Genomic DNA, 18,476 nt, shown 5'->3' on the forward strand with positions numbered 1-18,476 from the left:
TGTTTTATTTTCATTCCATAATGAAATTACTTTTTATAGTGACGTAGAACAAGTTTTAAAAATTAAGTTTAGTATTTATTAAATTAAAAAAAAGTCTACGAAGTAAGCATGGTTGAGAATTTTTTTTTGTCTAAATAAAGAAGTTAACAAGAAAAAGCCTTTGGACAACACGTTTAAGTTAGTTGAAGCTTTTTATGAAACATCAAATTACAACTAGTTTACAAAACTTATTCCACGATTTAGGCAATACTTTCAAAACATAAAACTAGCTCTCTTATCAAAAGTTGCTTAGAATGTCCAGTAAAAGTACAAAGGCAATAGTAAGTATGCATAACTAGGTGACAAAAGAAAAGACAGAAAAAATATTATTTAGAAGTAAAATGTGTCATTCAACTAGCTCTAACTCTTACTTTTGATCCTTTACCACCACAAAGTTGGTTGAGTTGCACATTTTTGTTGTTTGTTTAACACTGCTTAGTAGACTTTAAAGCTGGTTAAATAAACTGGTTGTCCTGATTACATTAGATTAACTTGATAAAGCTATAAGTAATGCTAGATCAACTAAAAGATGTAAGCTTTTTAAAGTTTTAATAGATTCGAAATGTTCTTTTTCGTTCATGTTGTGATGCATACATGTTGTTTTTTGTTTATGTATTTATGAGTTGTAATGCATGTTTTAAATGTGTTTTAGTTAAAGTTATTTTCTGAAACGATACAACATAAATTAGACCCAAAGCTAAACTAATTTTCAACTTGATAAATCTGTGAACAATTTGAGTTCAATAAAAAGCTTTTTAAAAAGAATTCGGTTGTAATACATGATGGTTGTTGTACTGAAATTGCAGTTTTGTTGATTTTTTTATTTTGGTTTGAACAGCTTCTGTTGTTAACTGTATTTTAAACTGTTTTATTTAGTTTGAGTTGCATTGTAATAAAAAGAAATAATACATTTTAGAAACTACTGGTTTATTAGATTGTAATTGTTAATATCCAAAGTTAATTTTGTTTTATTATAATTTAATGTATTATTTTCATTTAAAATCTAATACTTTTTACAGTGACGTAGAACAGTATTTTTTAAATAAACTAAATACTTTTTTAATTTTACAAAAAGAAGTATACAAAATAAGCATAACGGGAATAAGTTTTGTTTAAAGAAAGAAGTTTACAAGAAAATCTTATGGACACAAAAATCAAGTTAGTTGAAGCTTTCTGCGAAACGTATATTTATTTGTAATGTAACAGACTTAAGCAATGGTTTTTAAATGCAACTAGCTCCCTCCTCAAAAGTAGTTTAAAATGTCATGTAAGAGAACAAAAACAATTGTAAATACAAGTATGTGACAAAAAGTTAAAACACAAAAGTATAAGTTAGAAGTAAACTGTTTCATACAAACATTCTAACTCACCTTTTACCAGCACAAAAAACAATAAGTTTGGTTCGTTTTTGTCGTCTAGTTAGAGCTTGTTTAATGCTGCTTAGTGGACATTGATATCTGGTTGAATCAGTTGGTGGTCCTTATCACTTTAGACTTATAACAGAAATGACTATAGACTGTAAAAGTCGTTTTAAGTCATCAAGTTGTCTCACATATAGTTGTAACAAGTAATACAAATGAGTGGTGACAAGCTGTTACTTCTTTTCCTTTCAGCTTATAAATTGAGTTCTTTCATGTATTCGACTAGTTAAGCAATTAAAAACAAACTAAATAGATGTCAGCTTTGTAAAATAAAAGTTTTAATGATAAGCTTTCATCAATTATTTCAGCTATTTTTGTTTTGGTAAATCGCGTACTTGTTTATAGTGTTGTTTTTCTTTGAACAATCGATGTTGTTTACATTTATGTATTTTAATGTATGATTTTTAAATTACTATGCATGTTTATAATCGTGTTTTAGTTGTAATTAAACTATATTTTTAGTGAAACAAATATTGTTTGTTGTTAACAATTGAAAACATACTTTGTTGATAAACCAAAGTAAGTTTTATTCTTATTACTACTTAAGTGTACTATTTTCATTGAAAAATATAACTAGTTTTTTAAGTGACGTAGCGTAACTTTTTTTAATAAGTTAAAAAACAAATAATTGTTGAATGTTTAAGAAAAGTCCACAAAGTAAGAACGATTAAGATAGAGTTCTTAGAAAAAAAACATATCAAGAAGAAAAAGACATCCAAGTTAGTTAATTATGTTAAGCATTCAATTACAGTAGGCAATAAATTAAGGATTATAGCAGTGATCACACTAGTTTACATCGCAAAAGTTAGATCAAAAATAATGTAAAAGTAGAGAAATCACAGCAAGCTTAACTGTTCAATTAATAATGGAAAGCGATAAAATATAGTTTGGAAGTAAACAGTGTTGTTCAGAGTTCTTTGATCCTTTATCATCACAAAGTAGATTTAGTATGTAAATTTGTGTCATTGAGTTTAGTACACATTAGAAGCTTGCATCAATGACTGGTGATCCACGTAAGCTTTAGACTCATGGAAAATACAAAGAAAAAACAAATGATTTTTGGAGTTGTCTCATATACAGTATAAAAAAGAGATCAAGTTGTTCATTTTTTCTTTTGTATCATGTTTTTATGTGTCGACGTTTTTGTTTGATAGAGCCACAAACAATTTGAGTTCAACGAAACAAGTTTAAATATTTGTAAATATTTCAACTGTACTCTTAAACTATTGTTGTACTGAAACTGTATGTTTGTTTTGAACAGTCGCTGTTGTATACATTAATGCATTGTACAACTTTCAATCTGCTTTTTATGGTTTCAGTTGCATTCTAACTAACAAGACTAGTATACTTTGAAAAATTAAACCTCAGTTTAATTCTTATCTTTGACTAAAGTGTTTTTGATATCAATACAAATTCAAGTTTTCTTCTCATTATAATCAACTGAAATTTGAATTTGAAAATTTAACAAATTTTTTCAGTGACATGGTATTATTTTAGATATTTCATTTATAAAACTTATTTTGATATTAAAAATAACATTGTCTGTTTGAAAAACTTGTCCACAAAGTAAGCATGAATAAGAATAAATTTTGTTTAATATACCTATTGAAAAACATTTTTACCTAACATTCAAATACTATTAAGAAAGGAAAACAGATAAATATTATCATTTAGAAGTAAAATGTTTAGATACATAAGTAACTGGTTAAATCAGTTGGTGGTCCTTATTATTTTAGATTTATAACCAACATAACTTAGAACAAGCAATTAGAGTTACTTTAGGTCATCAAGTTGTCTAACACCTAGTCTAAACAAGTAACTTTACCATGAAAATAATAAAACAAGCATTTTTTAACCGTGTTTAAGCTAATGAATTGGTTTGTATCATAGGGTGATGTTTTGGCTTGAAATGATATCTTAAATAAGCTAAATAGATGTCAGCCTTGTAGGTGGGAATACTTAAATGTGTTTGAAATTCACATTTGTTATCTTTTGTTCTGAACTTTTATTTCTATTTATATACTTATAACTTTTTAAAACATTTTACATGGTTTCAACTGCATTTAAGTTGATAAAAAGAAGACGTTTAAAAGTTAAACCTTTGTTGTGTTGCTGATAATCAACAACAACTTAAAAATGTAACAAAAACTAAGGTTTTTTTTTGTTATAAGTTGAGTATACGTTACTGTATTATCTTTTTTTAAACACTTATTTACTGAATGTTTTAACAGAAATTCAACAAATGAACAAGAAGTTGTATAGAAAAAAAAAGTTCACGGACAACGTATTGAAGTTAGTTAAATCCTTTTTTACAGATACTACTGTTTTTTCAAATTAGACTTATGCAATGGTAACCATAAGATTAAAACTTAAAAGTACGACAAATTTTAAATCAAACAACTAAAGTGTTTGATCTTTTAATTCTTATAACAACCAGTTTGTTTGTACAATTATCAATTTGTGGCTTGTACTTTAAGTAGATATCAATAGCCGGTTTTGTTCAAATGGTGGTCCTAAAAAGGACCGGTTGTTGAGCATTTATTTTGAGCTGGTGTACTTGGTAACAGCTTTAGTTCCCTCTGAAACTGCGTGCTTTGACAACTCGCCGGGGAGCAAGAGCCTGACAGCAGTTTGAATTTCGCGGCTGCTCACAGTTGACCTCTTGTTGTAATGAGCCAAACGTGAAGCCTCTGCTGCAATGCGCTCGAAGATGTCGTTGACAAATGAGTTCATGATTCCCATCGCCTTGCTGGAAATTCCGGTGTCGGGGTGCACTTGCTTCAAAACTTTGTACACGTAGATGCCGAAGCTTTCTTTGTGCCTCCTCCTTCGCTTCTTCTTGCCGTCGACCGGGGTGGTCTTGGCTACTGACTTCTTTGCGCCTTTGGTTGCGGTCATGATGATGTGTGAACTTCAGTCTCGGCGCCAGCTTATATACTGAAAGTTTATGCAAATTAGCATTTCCGTACGCGAACGACAGCCTCTCTCATTTTATGATTCTCTCGTTTGTCGTAAATATTTTTAGGTGGTCCTGAAAAGGACCTGGTTTGTTTCAACTTAGGCTGATTTTTTTGAAGCGGTCTTCTTGGGCAATAATACTGCCTGGATGTTTGGAAGAACACCTCCTTGAGCAATAGTGACGCCGCCGAGAAGTTTGTTCAACTCTTCGTCGTTGCGGATAGCTAGTTGCAAATGGCGGGGAATGATCCTGCTTTTCTTGTTGTCACGAGCAGCGTTACCGGCAAGCTCGAGCACTTCTGCGCTCAAATACTCGAGAACGGCAGCCAGATAAACTGGAGCACCAGCTCCGACTCTTTGGCTGTAGTTGCCAGTGCGCAACAGGCGGTGCACGCGACCGACTGGAAACTGCAGTCCTGCACGAGAAGACCTGCTCTTCGGCTTAGATTTGAGTTTTGATCCTTTACCACGTCCCGACATCTTGTTGTTCGAATGATTGTGCCAAGATGCTCGCACAGCTCTGTATAAAACTCAAACCTAACCGCGTCGAACGAACAACTAATTTGCATATGTCGTAGCTGCTCTTTAATCTTGTCAAAATGTTTGTTCAGCAGTGTTGAAGAAATTTGATTTTGAAATGGGTGGTCCTAAAAAGGACCGAGTTTGCTAGATGTTTAGCCACCGAAGCCGTACAAGGTTCTTCCTTGACGCTTGAGTGCGTATACGACGTCGAGTGCTGTGACGGTCTTGCGCTTGGCGTGCTCTGTGTATGTTACTGCATCGCGAATAACATTTTCCAAGAAAACTTTCATGACGCCTCTCGTTTCTTCATAAATCAGTCCCGAGATTCGCTTCACTCCGCCTCGGCGAGCCAAACGGCGGATTGCAGGCTTAGTGATGCCTTGGATGTTGTCGCGAAGTACTTTGCGATGGCGCTTAGCACCTCCTTTTCCCAAGCCTTTACCTCCTTTGCCGCGTCCAGACATGTTGAATACAGTGCTTTCGGCAGTCCGTCGAGTTTATTTATAAGCTGTTACGGACGCGTACGGTTACTACTAAACTAATTTGCATACTCAGAAAAGTCTCTAACTTACATTCTTTCGTTTGGTTTATTTTCTCTCACTATCAAACAAAGTTTAAAAGTGGCCCTGAAAAGGACCGGTTTTAGCTAATGCTTAAGCTCTTTCGCCACGCATTCTCCTGGCGAGCTGGATGTCTTTGGGCATGATTGTCACACGCTTGGCGTGGATCGCGCAAAGGTTAGTGTCTTCGAACAAACCAACGAGGTAGGCCTCGCTCGCTTCCTGCAAAGCCATTACGGCACTGCTTTGGAACCTCAAGTCAGTTTTGAAGTCTTGAGCTATTTCACGTACAAGACGCTGAAAAGGCAACTTGCGCAAAAGAAGCTCAGTTGACTTCTGGTAGCGTCTGATTTCTCTCAGAGCAACTGTGCCGGGCCTGTAGCGATGAGGCTTCTTCACACCTCCGGTAGCGGGTGCGCTCTTGCGAGCGGCCTTAGTGGCGAGCTGTTTCCTTGGAGCCTTGCCTCCGGTTGACTTGCGAGCGGTTTGCTTGGTACGAGCCATTTTGATAATGTAGCTATACGCTGGAAGACTGTATATATACTGTTTACGGAGACACGGACGCAAGCGATTCCGCTGTATCTCATTGACTAATTTGCATACTTTTAATTTACTGTTGTTATTAGCATTTCATTTTTTGTTAATATTTTGATTGAGTGGTCCTGAAAAGGACCTTGGGTAAAAGAACAACTTATTTCTTGCAGCTCTTCTTGGTACTTGCCTTCTTAGATGCTTTTTTGGCTACCGGCTTCTTCTTGGTTACTTTCTTCTTCTTGCTTGCAGCTTTTTTAGATGCTGCTTTCTTAGGAGCACACTTTTTAGCAGGTCGCTTTTTGGCTGCTGGTTTTTTCGCTGCCTTCTTGGGAGCACACTTCTTTACTCGTTTCTTTGCTGCGGCCTTCTTTACTGCTGGCTTTTTAGCTACTTTTTTTGTCCTCTTCTTGGGACCAGCAGCTGGCATTGGAGCAAGCTTGAACGAGCCGGAAGCGCCTTTTCCAGTAGTCTGGAGAAAAGAACCTTTGGTCACGCCGCTGGTAAGTGCTCTCTTCAAGTGAGAATTAGAAGCTGAAAGGTCAAGCTTGTAGGTGTCCGCGATATATTTTTGTATCTTCTGGCGGGATGTACCTTTTCGTTCCTTCATTGCTCCCAGGGCAGAGCTAATCATCTCCCTGTAAGTCGGGTGTTCTGCCTTCTTGGCGCTTGGTCTCTTGGAAGACCTGGCCTTGGCTGCGGCCGCCGCTGCTACTGCTGGTGCTGCTACTGCTGTGGTAGACATTTTGTATGTATTTTAAAGCAACCGAAACAATACTTTTAGTAGTTACTGACTGTGACGAATTGACTGTTGAGCAGTTTTACTTTGTGAAGTACCTTTTACTGATTGTTACGAGCATTAGCATGTGAGTTTAAAGCGCATATGCTCATAAAAGCATAGTTATTTTTTTACGAACGTCAAAAACATTCCAGTGACAAAGAAACCAGACTTAGCCTGGTCGGAAACAGAGTTTTTTTTAAAGCTTAGCTTTAAAGGTCCAGAAAAACAGTCTAAAAGTTACAGCACACCTCTGCATTTAATGATATAAACCTCAAATGAAACAAAATATACTACTACACATCCGGTTTAGTTTTCTTCAGCTGCAAACTTAAAACTGTAAGATTTTAGACAAGCACAAGTGTTTTTTTCCACTTCAAGCTTAAGTTAAGTTTTATTATTTTAATTTCATTCGGTTTTGTCAATTGTAAAACCCATGAAGTATGTTTAACTTGATTACAACTTTAATTGTGCTGGTTAGTAAAAAGTAATTCATAAACAAACACAAGTATTTAATTTATGACACTTTACAAGTTATCATTACTTTAAGTATACTTATATTGAAAATGGCAGTACTAAACCACCTAAAAAAACTTAAGTACATAAGTTTTGAATTTGTTCTTCCACATACTAGTAACTTATCTTTTCAAAAATGTTCTGAACAGTAGCCATACAAAACTTGTTAAAAAGCTAGAAACTAATGTTTAACAAAGTTTGTTATATAAAACAGTCCCAACTAGTTACTAGTATTTCACAGTTAGAAAAATTTGAAACAACTTTTTAAAACTGTTACACAGTTGTTTAGATTTTTTAACAACGTTTTATTTGTTATACTCAAAGCTGAACTAACAACTTTTTCTTTGTAGATTTCATGAAAAGAAAGCGAACAAATGGATTTGATCGTAACTTTCCAAAACAAGACGAAATAACTTACACTTAAATGAATATCAGTACTGTTCACTTATGTTCAAAGAAAAGGACCGAAATTTCAATATGAAGTTTAAAAGAGTTGCTTATTTTGAGACGAAAAACTTTACTTAGAAAAAGAGGTTAGGCTAATTTTAAAAGTAGTATCAAGTAAGTAACGATCATAAAAAAAAATATCAGTGTTTCATAACTAATTTGAAAAACTAGATTGGATAAACTTTTTTTTACATTCAGTACTCATAAACTTGCGATGTGTTTAAGAAAGTCTATTTGACAATCATTTGTTGGATTAGTTCTTCATACTTATTATGAAAGTTTCTAGTTTATCTTAAACATTTTCAATAATAAATGACACACTAACTAGACTGTCATTTAGTTGTAGACTTATTTTGTCTGTTGCTTTCATTTTGCTATTTATATAAAAGCCATAACTTTATTTTTTATAAGCGTTTCGTTCTGCTCTAGACTTTTAACAAATATTACTTGAAATAAACAGTTGCAGTAGTTTTTAGTTATCAAGTTGTCTCATACACAGTCTTCAATAAAGTTACAAAGCTGTTTACTTCTTTTCCTTTGCATAATGTTTCAGCTATTGGTTTTTTTACGCGTTGATGTTTTATGTTAAAAATCCATAAGCAACTAAGTTTAATAAAACAAGTCTAAGATTTGTAAAAAAATTCAACTTTGCTATTCATGACAGTTGTACTGAAATTGAATGCTTTTTGGTCGTTTTTTTTCTTTAGAACAATCACTGTTGTTTACATTTATTTATGTTTGAAAATACATTTTGATAAGCATGATCAGTATAATTTTCATGAATAAACCTCTACTGTTCAAGTATTTTTAAAAATAAAACGAAATTTATTAAAACTAACTGTTTTATTTTCATTCCATAATGAAATTACTTTTTATAGTGACGTAGAACAAGTTTTAAAAATTAAGTTTAGTATTTATTAAATTAAAAAAAAGTCTACGAAGTAAGCATGGTTGAGAATTTTTTTTTGTCTAAATAAAGAAGTTAACAAGAAAAAGCCTTTGGACAACACGTTTAAGTTAGTTGAAGCTTTTTATGAAACATCAAATTACAACTAGTTTACAAAACTTATTCCACGATTTAGGCAATACTTTCAAAACATAAAACTAGCTCTCTTATCAAAAGTTGCTTAGAATGTCCAGTAAAAGTACAAAGGCAATAGTAAGTATGCATAACTAGGTGACAAAAGAAAAGACAGAAAAAATATTATTTAGAAGTAAAATGTGTCATTCAACTAGCTCTAACTCTTACTTTTGATCCTTTACCACCACAAAGTTGGTTGAGTTGCACATTTTTGTTGTTTGTTTAACACTGCTTAGTAGACTTTAAAGCTGGTTAAATAAACTGGTTGTCCTGATTACATTAGATTAACTTGATAAAGCTATAAGTAATGCTAGATCAACTAAAAGATGTAAGCTTTTTAAAGTTTTAATAGATTCGAAATGTTCTTTTTCGTTCATGTTGTGATGCATATATGTTGTTTTTTGTTTATGTATTTATGAGTTGTAATGCATGTTTTAAATGTGTTTTAGTTAAAGTTATTTTCTGAAACGATACAACATAAATTAGACCCAAAGCTAAACTAATTTTCAACTTGATAAATCTGTGAACAATTTGAGTTCAATAAAAAGCTTTTTAAAAAGAATTCGGTTGTAATACATGATGGTTGTTGTACTGAAATTGCAGTTTTGTTGATTTTTTTATTTTGGTTTGAACAGCTTCTGTTGTTAACTGTATTTTAAACTGTTTTATTTAGTTTGAGTTGCATTGTAATAAAAAGAAATAATACATTTTAGAAACTACTGGTTTATTAGATTGTAATTGTTAATATCCAAAGTTAATTTTGTTTTGTTATAATTTAATGTATTATTTTCATATAAAATCTAATACTTTTTACAGTGACGTAGAACAGTATTTTTTAAATAAACTAAATACTTTTTTAATTTTACAAAAAGAAGTATACAAAATAAGCATAACGGGAATAAGTTTTGTTTAAAGAAAGAAGTTTACAAGAAAATCTTATGGACACAAAAATCAAGTTAGTTGAAGCTTTCTGCGAAACGTATATTTATTTGTAATGTAACAGACTTAAGCAATGGTTTTTAAATGCAACTAGCTCCCTCCTCAAAAGTAGTTTAAAATGTCATGTAAGAGAACAAAAACAATTGTAAATACAAGTATGTGACAAAAAGTTAAAACACAAAAGTATAAGTTAGAAGTAAACTGTTTCATACAAACATTCTAACTCACCTTTTACCAGCACAAAAAACAATAAGTTTGGTTCGTTTTTGTCGTCTAGTTAGAGCTTGTTTAATGCTGCTTAGTGGACATTGATATCTGGTTGAATCAGTTGGTGGTCCTTATCACTTTAGACTTATAACAGAAATAACTATAGACTGTAAAAGTCGTTTTAAGTCATCAAGTTGTCTCACATATAGTTGTAACAAGTAATACAAATGAGTGGTGACAAGCTGTTACTTCTTTTCCTTTCAGCTTATAAATTGAGTTCTTTCATGTATTCGACTAGTTAAGCAATTAAAAACAAACTAAATAGATGTCAGCTTTGTAAAATAAAAGTTTTAATGATAAGCTTTCATCAATTATTTCAGCTATTTTTGTTTTGGTAAATCGCGTACTTGTTTATAGTGTTGTTTTTCTTTGAACAATCGATGTTGTTTACATTTATGTATTTTAATGTATGATTTTTAAATTACTATGCATGTTTTTAATCGTGTTTTAGTTGTAATTAAACTATATTTTTAGTGAAACAAATATTGTTTGTTGTTAACAATTGAAAACATACTTTGTTGATAAACCAAAGTAAGTTTTATTCTTATTACTACTTAAGTGTACTATTTTCATTGAAAAATATAACTAGTTTTTAAAGTGACGTAGCGTAACTTTTTTTAATAAGTTAAAAAACAAATAGTTGTTGAATGTTTAAGAAAAGTCCACAAAGTAAGAACGATTAAGATAGAGTTCCTAGAAAAAAAAACATATCAAGAAGAAAAAGACATCCAAGTTAGTTAATTATGTTAAGCATTCAATTACAGTAGGCAATAAATTAAGGATTATAGCAGTGATCACACTAGTTTACATCGCAAAAGTTAGATCAAAAATAATGTAAAAGTAGAGAAATCACAGCAAGCTTAACTGTTCAATTAATAATGGAAAGCGATAAAATATAGTTTGGAAGTAAACAGTGTTGTTCAGAGTTCTTTGATCCTTTATCATCACAAAGTAGATTTAGTATGTAAATTTGTGTCATTGAGTTTAGTACACATTAGAAGCTTGCATCAATGACTGGTGATCCACGTAAGCTTTAGACTCATGGAAAATACAAAGAAAAAACAAATGATTTTTGGAGTTGTCTCATATACAGTATAAAAAAGAGATCAAGTTGTTCATTTTTTCTTTTGTATCATGTTTTTATGTGTCGACGTTTTTGTTTGATAGAGCCACAAACAATTTGAGTTCAACGAAACAAGTTTAAATATTTGTAAATATTTCAACTGTACTCTTAAACTATTGTTGTACTGAAACTGTATGTTTGTTTTGAACAGTCGCTGTTGTATACATTAATGCATTGTACAACTTTCAATCTGCTTTTTATGGTTTCAGTTGCATTCTAACTAACAAGACTAGTATACTTTGAAAAATTAAACCTCAGTTTAATTCTTATCTTTGACTAAAATGTTTTTGATATCAATACAAATTCAAGTTTTCTTCTCATTATAATCAACTGAAATTTGAATTTGAAAATTTAACTAATTTTTTCAGTGACATGGTATTATTTTAGATATTTCATTTATAAAACTTATTTTGATATTAAAAATAACATTGTCTGTTTGAAAAACTTGTCCACAAAGTAAGCATGAATAAGAATAAATTTTGTTTAATATACCTATTGAAAAACATTTTTACCTAACATTCAAATACTATTAAGAAAGGAAAACAGATAAATATTATCATTTAGAAGTAAAATGTTTAGATACATTAGTAACTGGTTAAATCAGTTGGTGGTCCTGATTATTTTAGATTTATAACCAACATAACTTAGAACAAACAATTAAAGTTACTTTAGGTCATCAAGTCGTCTAACACCTAGTCTAAACAAGTAACTTTACCATGAAAATAATAAAACAAGCATTTTTTAACCGTGTTTAAGCTAAAGCTGGTTTGTATCATAGGGTGATGTTTTGGCTTGAAATGATATCTTAAATAAGCTAAATAGATGTCAGCCTTGTAGGTGGGAATACTTAAATGTGTTTGAAATTCACATTTGTTATCTTTTGTTCTGAACTTTTATTTCTATTTATATACTTATAACTTTTTAAAACATTTTACATGGTTTCAACTGCATTTAAGTTGATAAAAAGAAGACGTTTAAAAGTTAAACCTTTGTTGTGTTGCTGATAATCAACAACAACAACTTAAAAATGTAACAAAAACTAAGGTTTTTTTTGTTATAAGTTGAGTATACGTTACTGTATTATCTTTTTCTAAACACTTATTTACTGAATTTTAACAGAAATTCAACAAATGAACAAGAAGTTGTATAGAAAAAAAAAAGTTCACGGACAACGTATTGAAGTTAGTTAAATCCTTTTTTACAGATACTACTGTTTTTTCAAATTAGACTTATGCAATGGTAACCATAAGATTAAAACTTAAAAGTACGACAAATTTTAAATCAAACAACTAAAGTGTTTGATCTTTTAATTCTTATAACAACCAGTTTGTTTGTACAATTATCAATTTGTGGCTTGTACTTTAAGTAGATATCAATAGCCGGTTTTGTTCAAATGGTGGTCCTAAAAAGGACCGGTTGTTGAGCATTTATTTTGAGCTGGTGTACTTGGTAACAGCTTTAGTTCCCTCTGAAACTGCGTGCTTTGACAACTCGCCGGGGAGCAAGAGCCTGACAGCAGTTTGAATTTCGCGGCTGCTCACAGTTGACCTCGTGTTGTAATGAGCCAAACGTGAAGCCTCTGCTGCAATGCGCTCGAAGATGTCGTTGACAAATGAGTTCATGATTCCCATCGCCTTGCTGGAAATTCCGGTGTCGGGGTGCACTTGCTTCAAAACTTTGTACACGTAGATGCCAAAGCTTTCTTTGTGCCTCCTCCTTCGCTTCTTCTTGCCGTCGACCGGGGTGGTCTTGGCTACTGACTTCTTCGCGCCTTTGGTTGCGGTCATGATGATGTGTGAACTTCAGTCTCGGCGCCAGCTTATATACTGAAAGTTTATGCAAATTAGCATTTCCGTACGCGAACGACAGCCTCTCTCATTTTATGATTCTCTCGTTTGTCGTAAATATTTTTAGGTGGTCCTGAAAAGGACCTGGTTTGTTTCAACTTAGGCTGATTTTTTTGAAGCGGTCTTCTTGGGCAATAATACTGCCTGGATGTTTGGAAGAACACCTCCTTGAGCAATAGTGACGCCGCCGAGAAGTTTGTTCAACTCTTCGTCGTTGCGGATAGCTAGTTGCAAATGGCGGGGAATGATCCTGCTTTTCTTGTTGTCACGAGCAGCGTTACCGGCAAGCTCGAGCACTTCTGCGCTCAAATACTCGAGAACGGCAGCCAGATAAACTGGAGCACCAGCTCCGACTCTTTGGCTGTAGTTGCCAGTGCGCAACAGGCGGTGCACGCGACCGACTGGAAACTGCAGTCCTGCACGAGAAGACCTGCTCTTCGGCTTAGATTTGAGTTTTGATCCTTTACCACGTCCCGACATCTTGTTGTTCGAATGATTGTGCCAAGATGCTCGCACAGCTCTGTATAAAACTCAAACCTAACCGCGTCGAACGAACAACTAATTTGCATATGTCGTAGCTGCTCTTTAATCTTGTCAAAATGTTTGTTCAGCAGTGTTGAAGAAATTTGATTTTGAAATGGGTGGTCCTAAAAAGGACCGAGTTTGCTAAATGTTTAGCCACCGAAGCCGTACAAGGTTCTTCCTTGACGCTTGAGTGCGTATACGACGTCGAGTGCTGTGACGGTCTTGCGCTTGGCGTGCTCTGTGTATGTTACTGCATCGCGAATAACATTTTCCAAGAAAACTTTCATGACGCCTCTCGTTTCTTCATAAATCAGTCCCGAGATTCGCTTCACTCCGCCTCGGCGAGCCAAACGGCGGATTGCAGGCTTAGTGATGCCTTGGATGTTGTCGCGAAGTACTTTGCGATGGCGCTTAGCACCTCCTTTTCCCAAGCCTTTACCTCCTTTGCCGCGTCTAGACATGTTGAATACAGTGCTTTCGGCAGTCCGTCGAGTTTATTTATAAGCTGTTACGGACGCGTACGGTTACTACTAAACTAATTTGCATACTCAGAAAAGTCTCTAACTTACATTCTTTCGTTTGGTTTATTTTCTCTCACTATCAAACAAAGTTTAAAAGTGGCCCTGAAAAGGACCGGTTTTAGCTAATGCTTAAGCTCTTTCGCCACGCATTCTCCTGGCGAGCTGGATGTCTTTGGGCATGATTGTCACACGCTTGGCGTGGATCGCGCAAAGGTTAGTGTCTTCGAACAAACCAACGAGGTAGGCCTCGCTCGCTTCCTGCAAAGCCATTACGGCACTGCTTTGGAACCTCAAGTCAGTTTTGAAGTCTTGAGCTATTTCACGTACAAGACGCTGAAAAGGCAACTTGCGCAAAAGAAGCTCTCAGAGCAACTGTGCCGGGCCTGTAGCGATGAGGCTTCTTCACACCTCCGGTAGCGGGTGCGCTCTTGCGAGCGGCCTTAGTGGCGAGCTGTTTCCTTGGAGCCTTGCCTCCGGTTGACTTGCGAGCGGTTTGCTTGGTACGAGCCATTTTGATAATGTAGCTATACGCTGGAAGACTGTATATATACTGTTTACGGAGACACGGACGCAAGCGATTCCGCTGTATCTCATTGACTAATTTGCATACTTTTAATTTACTGTTGTTATTAGCATTTCATTTTTTGTTAATATTTTGATTGAGTGGTCCTGAAAAGGACCTTGGGTAAAAGAACAACTTATTTCTTGCAGCTCTTCTTGGTACTTGCCTTCTTAGATGCTTTTTTGGCTACCGGCTTCTTCTTGGTTACTTTCTTCTTCTTGCTTGCAGCTTTTTTAGATGCTGCCTTCTTAGGAGCACACTTTTTAGCAGGTCGCTTTTTGGCTGCTGGTTTTTTCGCTGCCTTCTTGGGAGCACACTTCTTTACTCGTTTCTTTGCTGCGGCCTTCTTTACTGCTGGCTTTTTAGCTACTTTTTTTGTCCTCTTCTTGGGACCAGCAGCTGGCATTGGAGCAAGCTTGAACGAGCCGGAAGCGCCTTTTCCAGTAGTCTGGAGAAAAGAACCTTTGGTCACGCCGCTGGTAAGTGCTCTCTTCAAGTGAGAATTAGAAGCTGAAAGGTCAAGCTTGTAGGTGTCCGCGATATATTTTTGTATCTTCTGGCGGGATGTACCTTTTCGTTCCTTCATTGCTCCCAGGGCAGAGCTAATCATCTCCCTGTAAGTCGGGTGTTCTGCCTTCTTGGCGCTTGGTCTCTTGGAAGACCTGGCCTTGGCTGCGGCCGCCGCTGCTACTGCTGGTGCTGCTACTGCTGTGGTAGACATTTTGTATGTATTTTAAAGCAACCGAAACAATACTTTTAGTAGTTACTGACTGTGACGAATTGACTGTTGAGCAGTTTTACTTTGTGAAGTACCTTTTACTGATTGTTACGAGCATTAGCATGTGAGTTTAAAGCGCATATGCTCATAAAAGCATAGTTATTTTTTTACGAACGTCAAAAACATTCCAGTGACAAAGAAACCAGACTTAGCCTGGTCGGAAACAGAGTTTTTTTTAAAGCTTAGCTTTAAAGGTCCAGAAAAACAGTCTAAAAGTTACAGCACACCTCTGCATTTAATGATATAAACCTCAAATGAAACAAAATATACTACTACACATCCGGTTTAGTTTTCTTCAGCTGCAAACTTAAAACTGTAAGATTTTAGACAAGCACAAGTGTTTTTTCCACTTCAAGCTTAAGTTAAGTTTTATTATTTTAATTTCATTCGGTTTTGTCAATTGTAAAACCCATGAAGTATGTTTAACTTGATTACAACTTTAATTGTGCTGGTTAGTAAAAAGTAATTCATAAACAAACACAAGTATTTAATTTATGACACTTTACAAGTTATCATTACTTTAAGTATACTTATATTGAAAATGGCAGTACTAAACCACCTAAAAAAACTTAAGTACATAAGTTTTGAATTTGTTCTTCCACATACTAGTAACTTATCTTTTCAAAAATGTTCTGAACAGTAGCCATACAAAACTTGTTAAAAAGCTAGAAACTAATGTTTAACAAAGTTTGTTATATAAAACAGTCCCAACTAGTTACTAGTATTTCACAGTTAGAAAAATTTGAAGCAACTTTTTAAAACTGTTACACAGTTGTTTAGATTTTTTAACAACGTTTTATTTGTTATACTCAAAGCTGAACTAAGAACTTTTTCTTTGTAGATTTCATGAAAAGAAAGCGAACAAATGGATTTGATCGTAACTTTCCAAAACAAGACGAAATAACTTACACTTAAATGAATATCAGTACTGTTCACTTATGTTCAAAGAAAAGGACCGAAATTTCAATATGAAGTTTAAAAGAGTTGCTTATTTTGAGACGAAAAACTTTACTTAAAAAAAGAGGTTAGGCTAATTTTAAAAGTAGTATCAAGTAAGTAACGATCATAAAAAAAAATATCAGTGTTTCATAACTAATTTGAAAAACTAGATTGGATAAACTTTTTTTTACATTCAGTACTCATAAACTTGCGATGTGTTTAAGAAAGTCTATTTGACAATCATTTGTTGGATTAGTTCTTCATACTTATTATGAAAGTTTCTAGTTTATCTTAAACATTTTCAATAATAAATGACACACTAACTAGACTGTCATTTAGTTGTAGACTTATTTTGTCTGTTGCTTTCATTTTGCTATTTATATAAAAGCCATAACTTTATTTTTTATAAGCGTTTCGTTCTGCTCTAGACTTTTAACAAATATTACTTGAAATAAACAGTTGCAGTAGTTTTTAGTTATCAAGTTGTCTCATACACAGTCTTCAATAAAGTTACAAAGCTGTTTACTTCTTTTCCTTTGCATAATGTTTCAGCTATTGGTTTTTTTACGCGTTGATGTTTTATGTTAAAAATCCATAAGCAACTAAGTTTAATAAAACAAGTCTAAGATTTGTAAAAAAATTCAACTTTGCTATTCATGACAGTTGTACTGAAATTGAATGCTTTTTGGTCGTTTTTTTTCTTTAGAACAATCACTGTTGTTTACATTTATTTATGTTTGAAAATACATTTTGATAAGCATGATCAGTATAATTTTCATGAATAAACCTCTACTGTTCAAGTATTTTTAAAAATAAAACGAAATTTATTAAAACTAACTGTTTTATTTTCATTCCATAATGAAATTACTTTTTATAGTGACGTAGAACAAGTTTTAAAAATTAAGTTTAGTATTTATTAAATTAAAAAAAAGTCTACGAAGTAAGCATGGTTGAGAATTTTTTTTTGTCTAAATAAAGAAGTTAACAAGAAAAAGCCTTTGGACAACACGTTTAAGTTAGTTGAAGCTTTTTATGAAACATCAAATTACAACTAGTTTACAAAACTTATTCCACGATTTAGGCAATACTTTCAAAACATAAAACTAGCTCTCTTATCAAAAGTTGCTTAGAATGTCCAGTAAAAGTACAAAGGCAATAGTAAGTATGCATAACTAGGTGACAAAAGAAAAGACAGAAAAAATATTATTTAGAAGTAAAATGTGTCATTCAACTAGCTCTAACTCTTACTTTTGATCCTTTACCACCACAAAGTTGGTTGAGTTGCACATTTTTGTTGTTTGTTTAACACTGCTTAGTAGACTTTAAAGCTGGTTAAATAAACTGGTTGTCCTGATTACATTAGATTAACTTGATAAAGCTATAAGTAATGCTAGATCAACTAAAAGATGTAAGCTTTTTAAAGTTTTAATAGATTCGAAATGTTCTTTTTCGTTCATGTTGTGATGCATATATGTTGTTTTTTTTTTATGTATTTATGAGTTGTAATGCATGTTTTAAATGTGTTTTAGTTAAAGTTATTTTCTGAAACGATACAACATAAATTAGACCCAAAGCTAAACTAATTTTCAACTTGATAAATCTGTGAACAATTTGAGTTCAATAAAAAGCTTTTTAAAAAGAATTCGGTTGTAATACATGATGGTTGTTGTACTGAAATTGCAGTTTTGTTGATTTTTTTATTTTGGTTTGAACAGCTTCTGTTGTTAACTGTATTTTAAACTGTTTTATTTAGTTTGAGTTGCATTGTAATAAAAAGAAATAATACATTTTAGAAACTACTGGTTTATTAGATTGTAATTGTTAATATCCAAAGTTAATTTTGTTTTGTTATAATTTAATGTATTATTTTCATATAAAATCTAATACTTTTTACAGTGACGTAGAACAGTATTTTTTAAATAAACTAAATACTTTTTTAATTTTACAAAAAGAAGTATACAAAATAAGCATAACGGGAATAAGTTTTGTTTAAAGAAAGAAGTTTACAAGAAAATCTTATGGACACAAAAATCAAGTTAGTTGAAGCTTTCTGCGAAACGTATATTTATTTGTAATGTAACAGACTTAAGCAATGGTTTTTAAATGCAACTAGCTCCCTCCT

At 33.1% G+C, this 18,476-nt stretch overlaps 8 protein-coding genes across 8 annotated transcripts; all 8 read right to left on the minus strand.

Moving 5' to 3' along the window:
• Window positions 1-3,998: 3,998 nt before the first annotated feature.
• LOC145838829 (histone H2B type 1-K-like) lies at window positions 3,999-4,358 on the minus strand. Its single transcript, XM_082946453.1, has one exon. It carries the CDS (start codon window positions 4,356-4,358, stop codon window positions 3,999-4,001), a length of 360 nt encoding a protein of 119 aa, XP_082802579.1.
• Window positions 4,359-4,517: 159 nt separating this feature from the next.
• Window positions 4,518-4,898, minus strand: LOC145838830 (histone H2A). The gene has a single exon (XM_082946454.1). The coding sequence runs from the start codon at window positions 4,896-4,898 to the stop codon at window positions 4,518-4,520; it is 381 nt and encodes a 126-aa protein (XP_082802580.1).
• Window positions 4,899-5,092: 194 nt separating this feature from the next.
• LOC145838832 (histone H4-like) lies at window positions 5,093-5,404 on the minus strand. Its single transcript, XM_082946455.1, has one exon. It carries the CDS (start codon window positions 5,402-5,404, stop codon window positions 5,093-5,095), a length of 312 nt encoding a protein of 103 aa, XP_082802581.1.
• A 189-nt stretch (window positions 5,405-5,593) lies between these two features.
• LOC145839558 (histone H3-like) lies at window positions 5,594-6,004 on the minus strand. Its single transcript, XM_082947161.1, has 2 exons — window positions 5,867-6,004; window positions 5,594-5,797 (listed from the first exon to the last, which is right to left on the minus strand). The coding sequence occupies exons 1-2, from the start codon at window positions 6,002-6,004 to the stop codon at window positions 5,594-5,596; spliced, it is 342 nt and encodes a 113-aa protein (XP_082803287.1).
• A 6,605-nt stretch (window positions 6,005-12,609) lies between these two features.
• LOC145838833 (histone H2B type 1-K-like) lies at window positions 12,610-12,969 on the minus strand. The gene has a single exon (XM_082946456.1). It carries the CDS (start codon window positions 12,967-12,969, stop codon window positions 12,610-12,612), a length of 360 nt encoding a protein of 119 aa, XP_082802582.1.
• Window positions 12,970-13,128: 159 nt separating this feature from the next.
• LOC145838834 (histone H2A) lies at window positions 13,129-13,509 on the minus strand. The gene has a single exon (XM_082946457.1). The coding sequence runs from the start codon at window positions 13,507-13,509 to the stop codon at window positions 13,129-13,131; it is 381 nt and encodes a 126-aa protein (XP_082802583.1).
• Window positions 13,510-13,703: 194 nt separating this feature from the next.
• On the minus strand, window positions 13,704-14,015 carry LOC145839433 (histone H4-like). Its single transcript, XM_082947004.1, has one exon. The coding sequence runs from the start codon at window positions 14,013-14,015 to the stop codon at window positions 13,704-13,706; it is 312 nt and encodes a 103-aa protein (XP_082803130.1).
• A 189-nt stretch (window positions 14,016-14,204) lies between these two features.
• Window positions 14,205-14,586, minus strand: LOC145839557 (histone H3-like). Its single transcript, XM_082947160.1, has 2 exons — window positions 14,449-14,586; window positions 14,205-14,408 (listed from the first exon to the last, which is right to left on the minus strand). Exons 1-2 carry the CDS (start codon window positions 14,584-14,586, stop codon window positions 14,205-14,207), a joined length of 342 nt encoding a protein of 113 aa, XP_082803286.1.
• Between the last annotated feature and the right edge of the window lie 3,890 nt (window positions 14,587-18,476).

This window comes from Thalia democratica, chromosome 6 (genome assembly GCF_965202585.1).
Source record: "Thalia democratica chromosome 6, ktThaDemo2.hap1.1, whole genome shotgun sequence".
NCBI lineage: Eukaryota > Metazoa > Chordata > Thaliacea > Salpida > Salpidae > Thalia > Thalia democratica.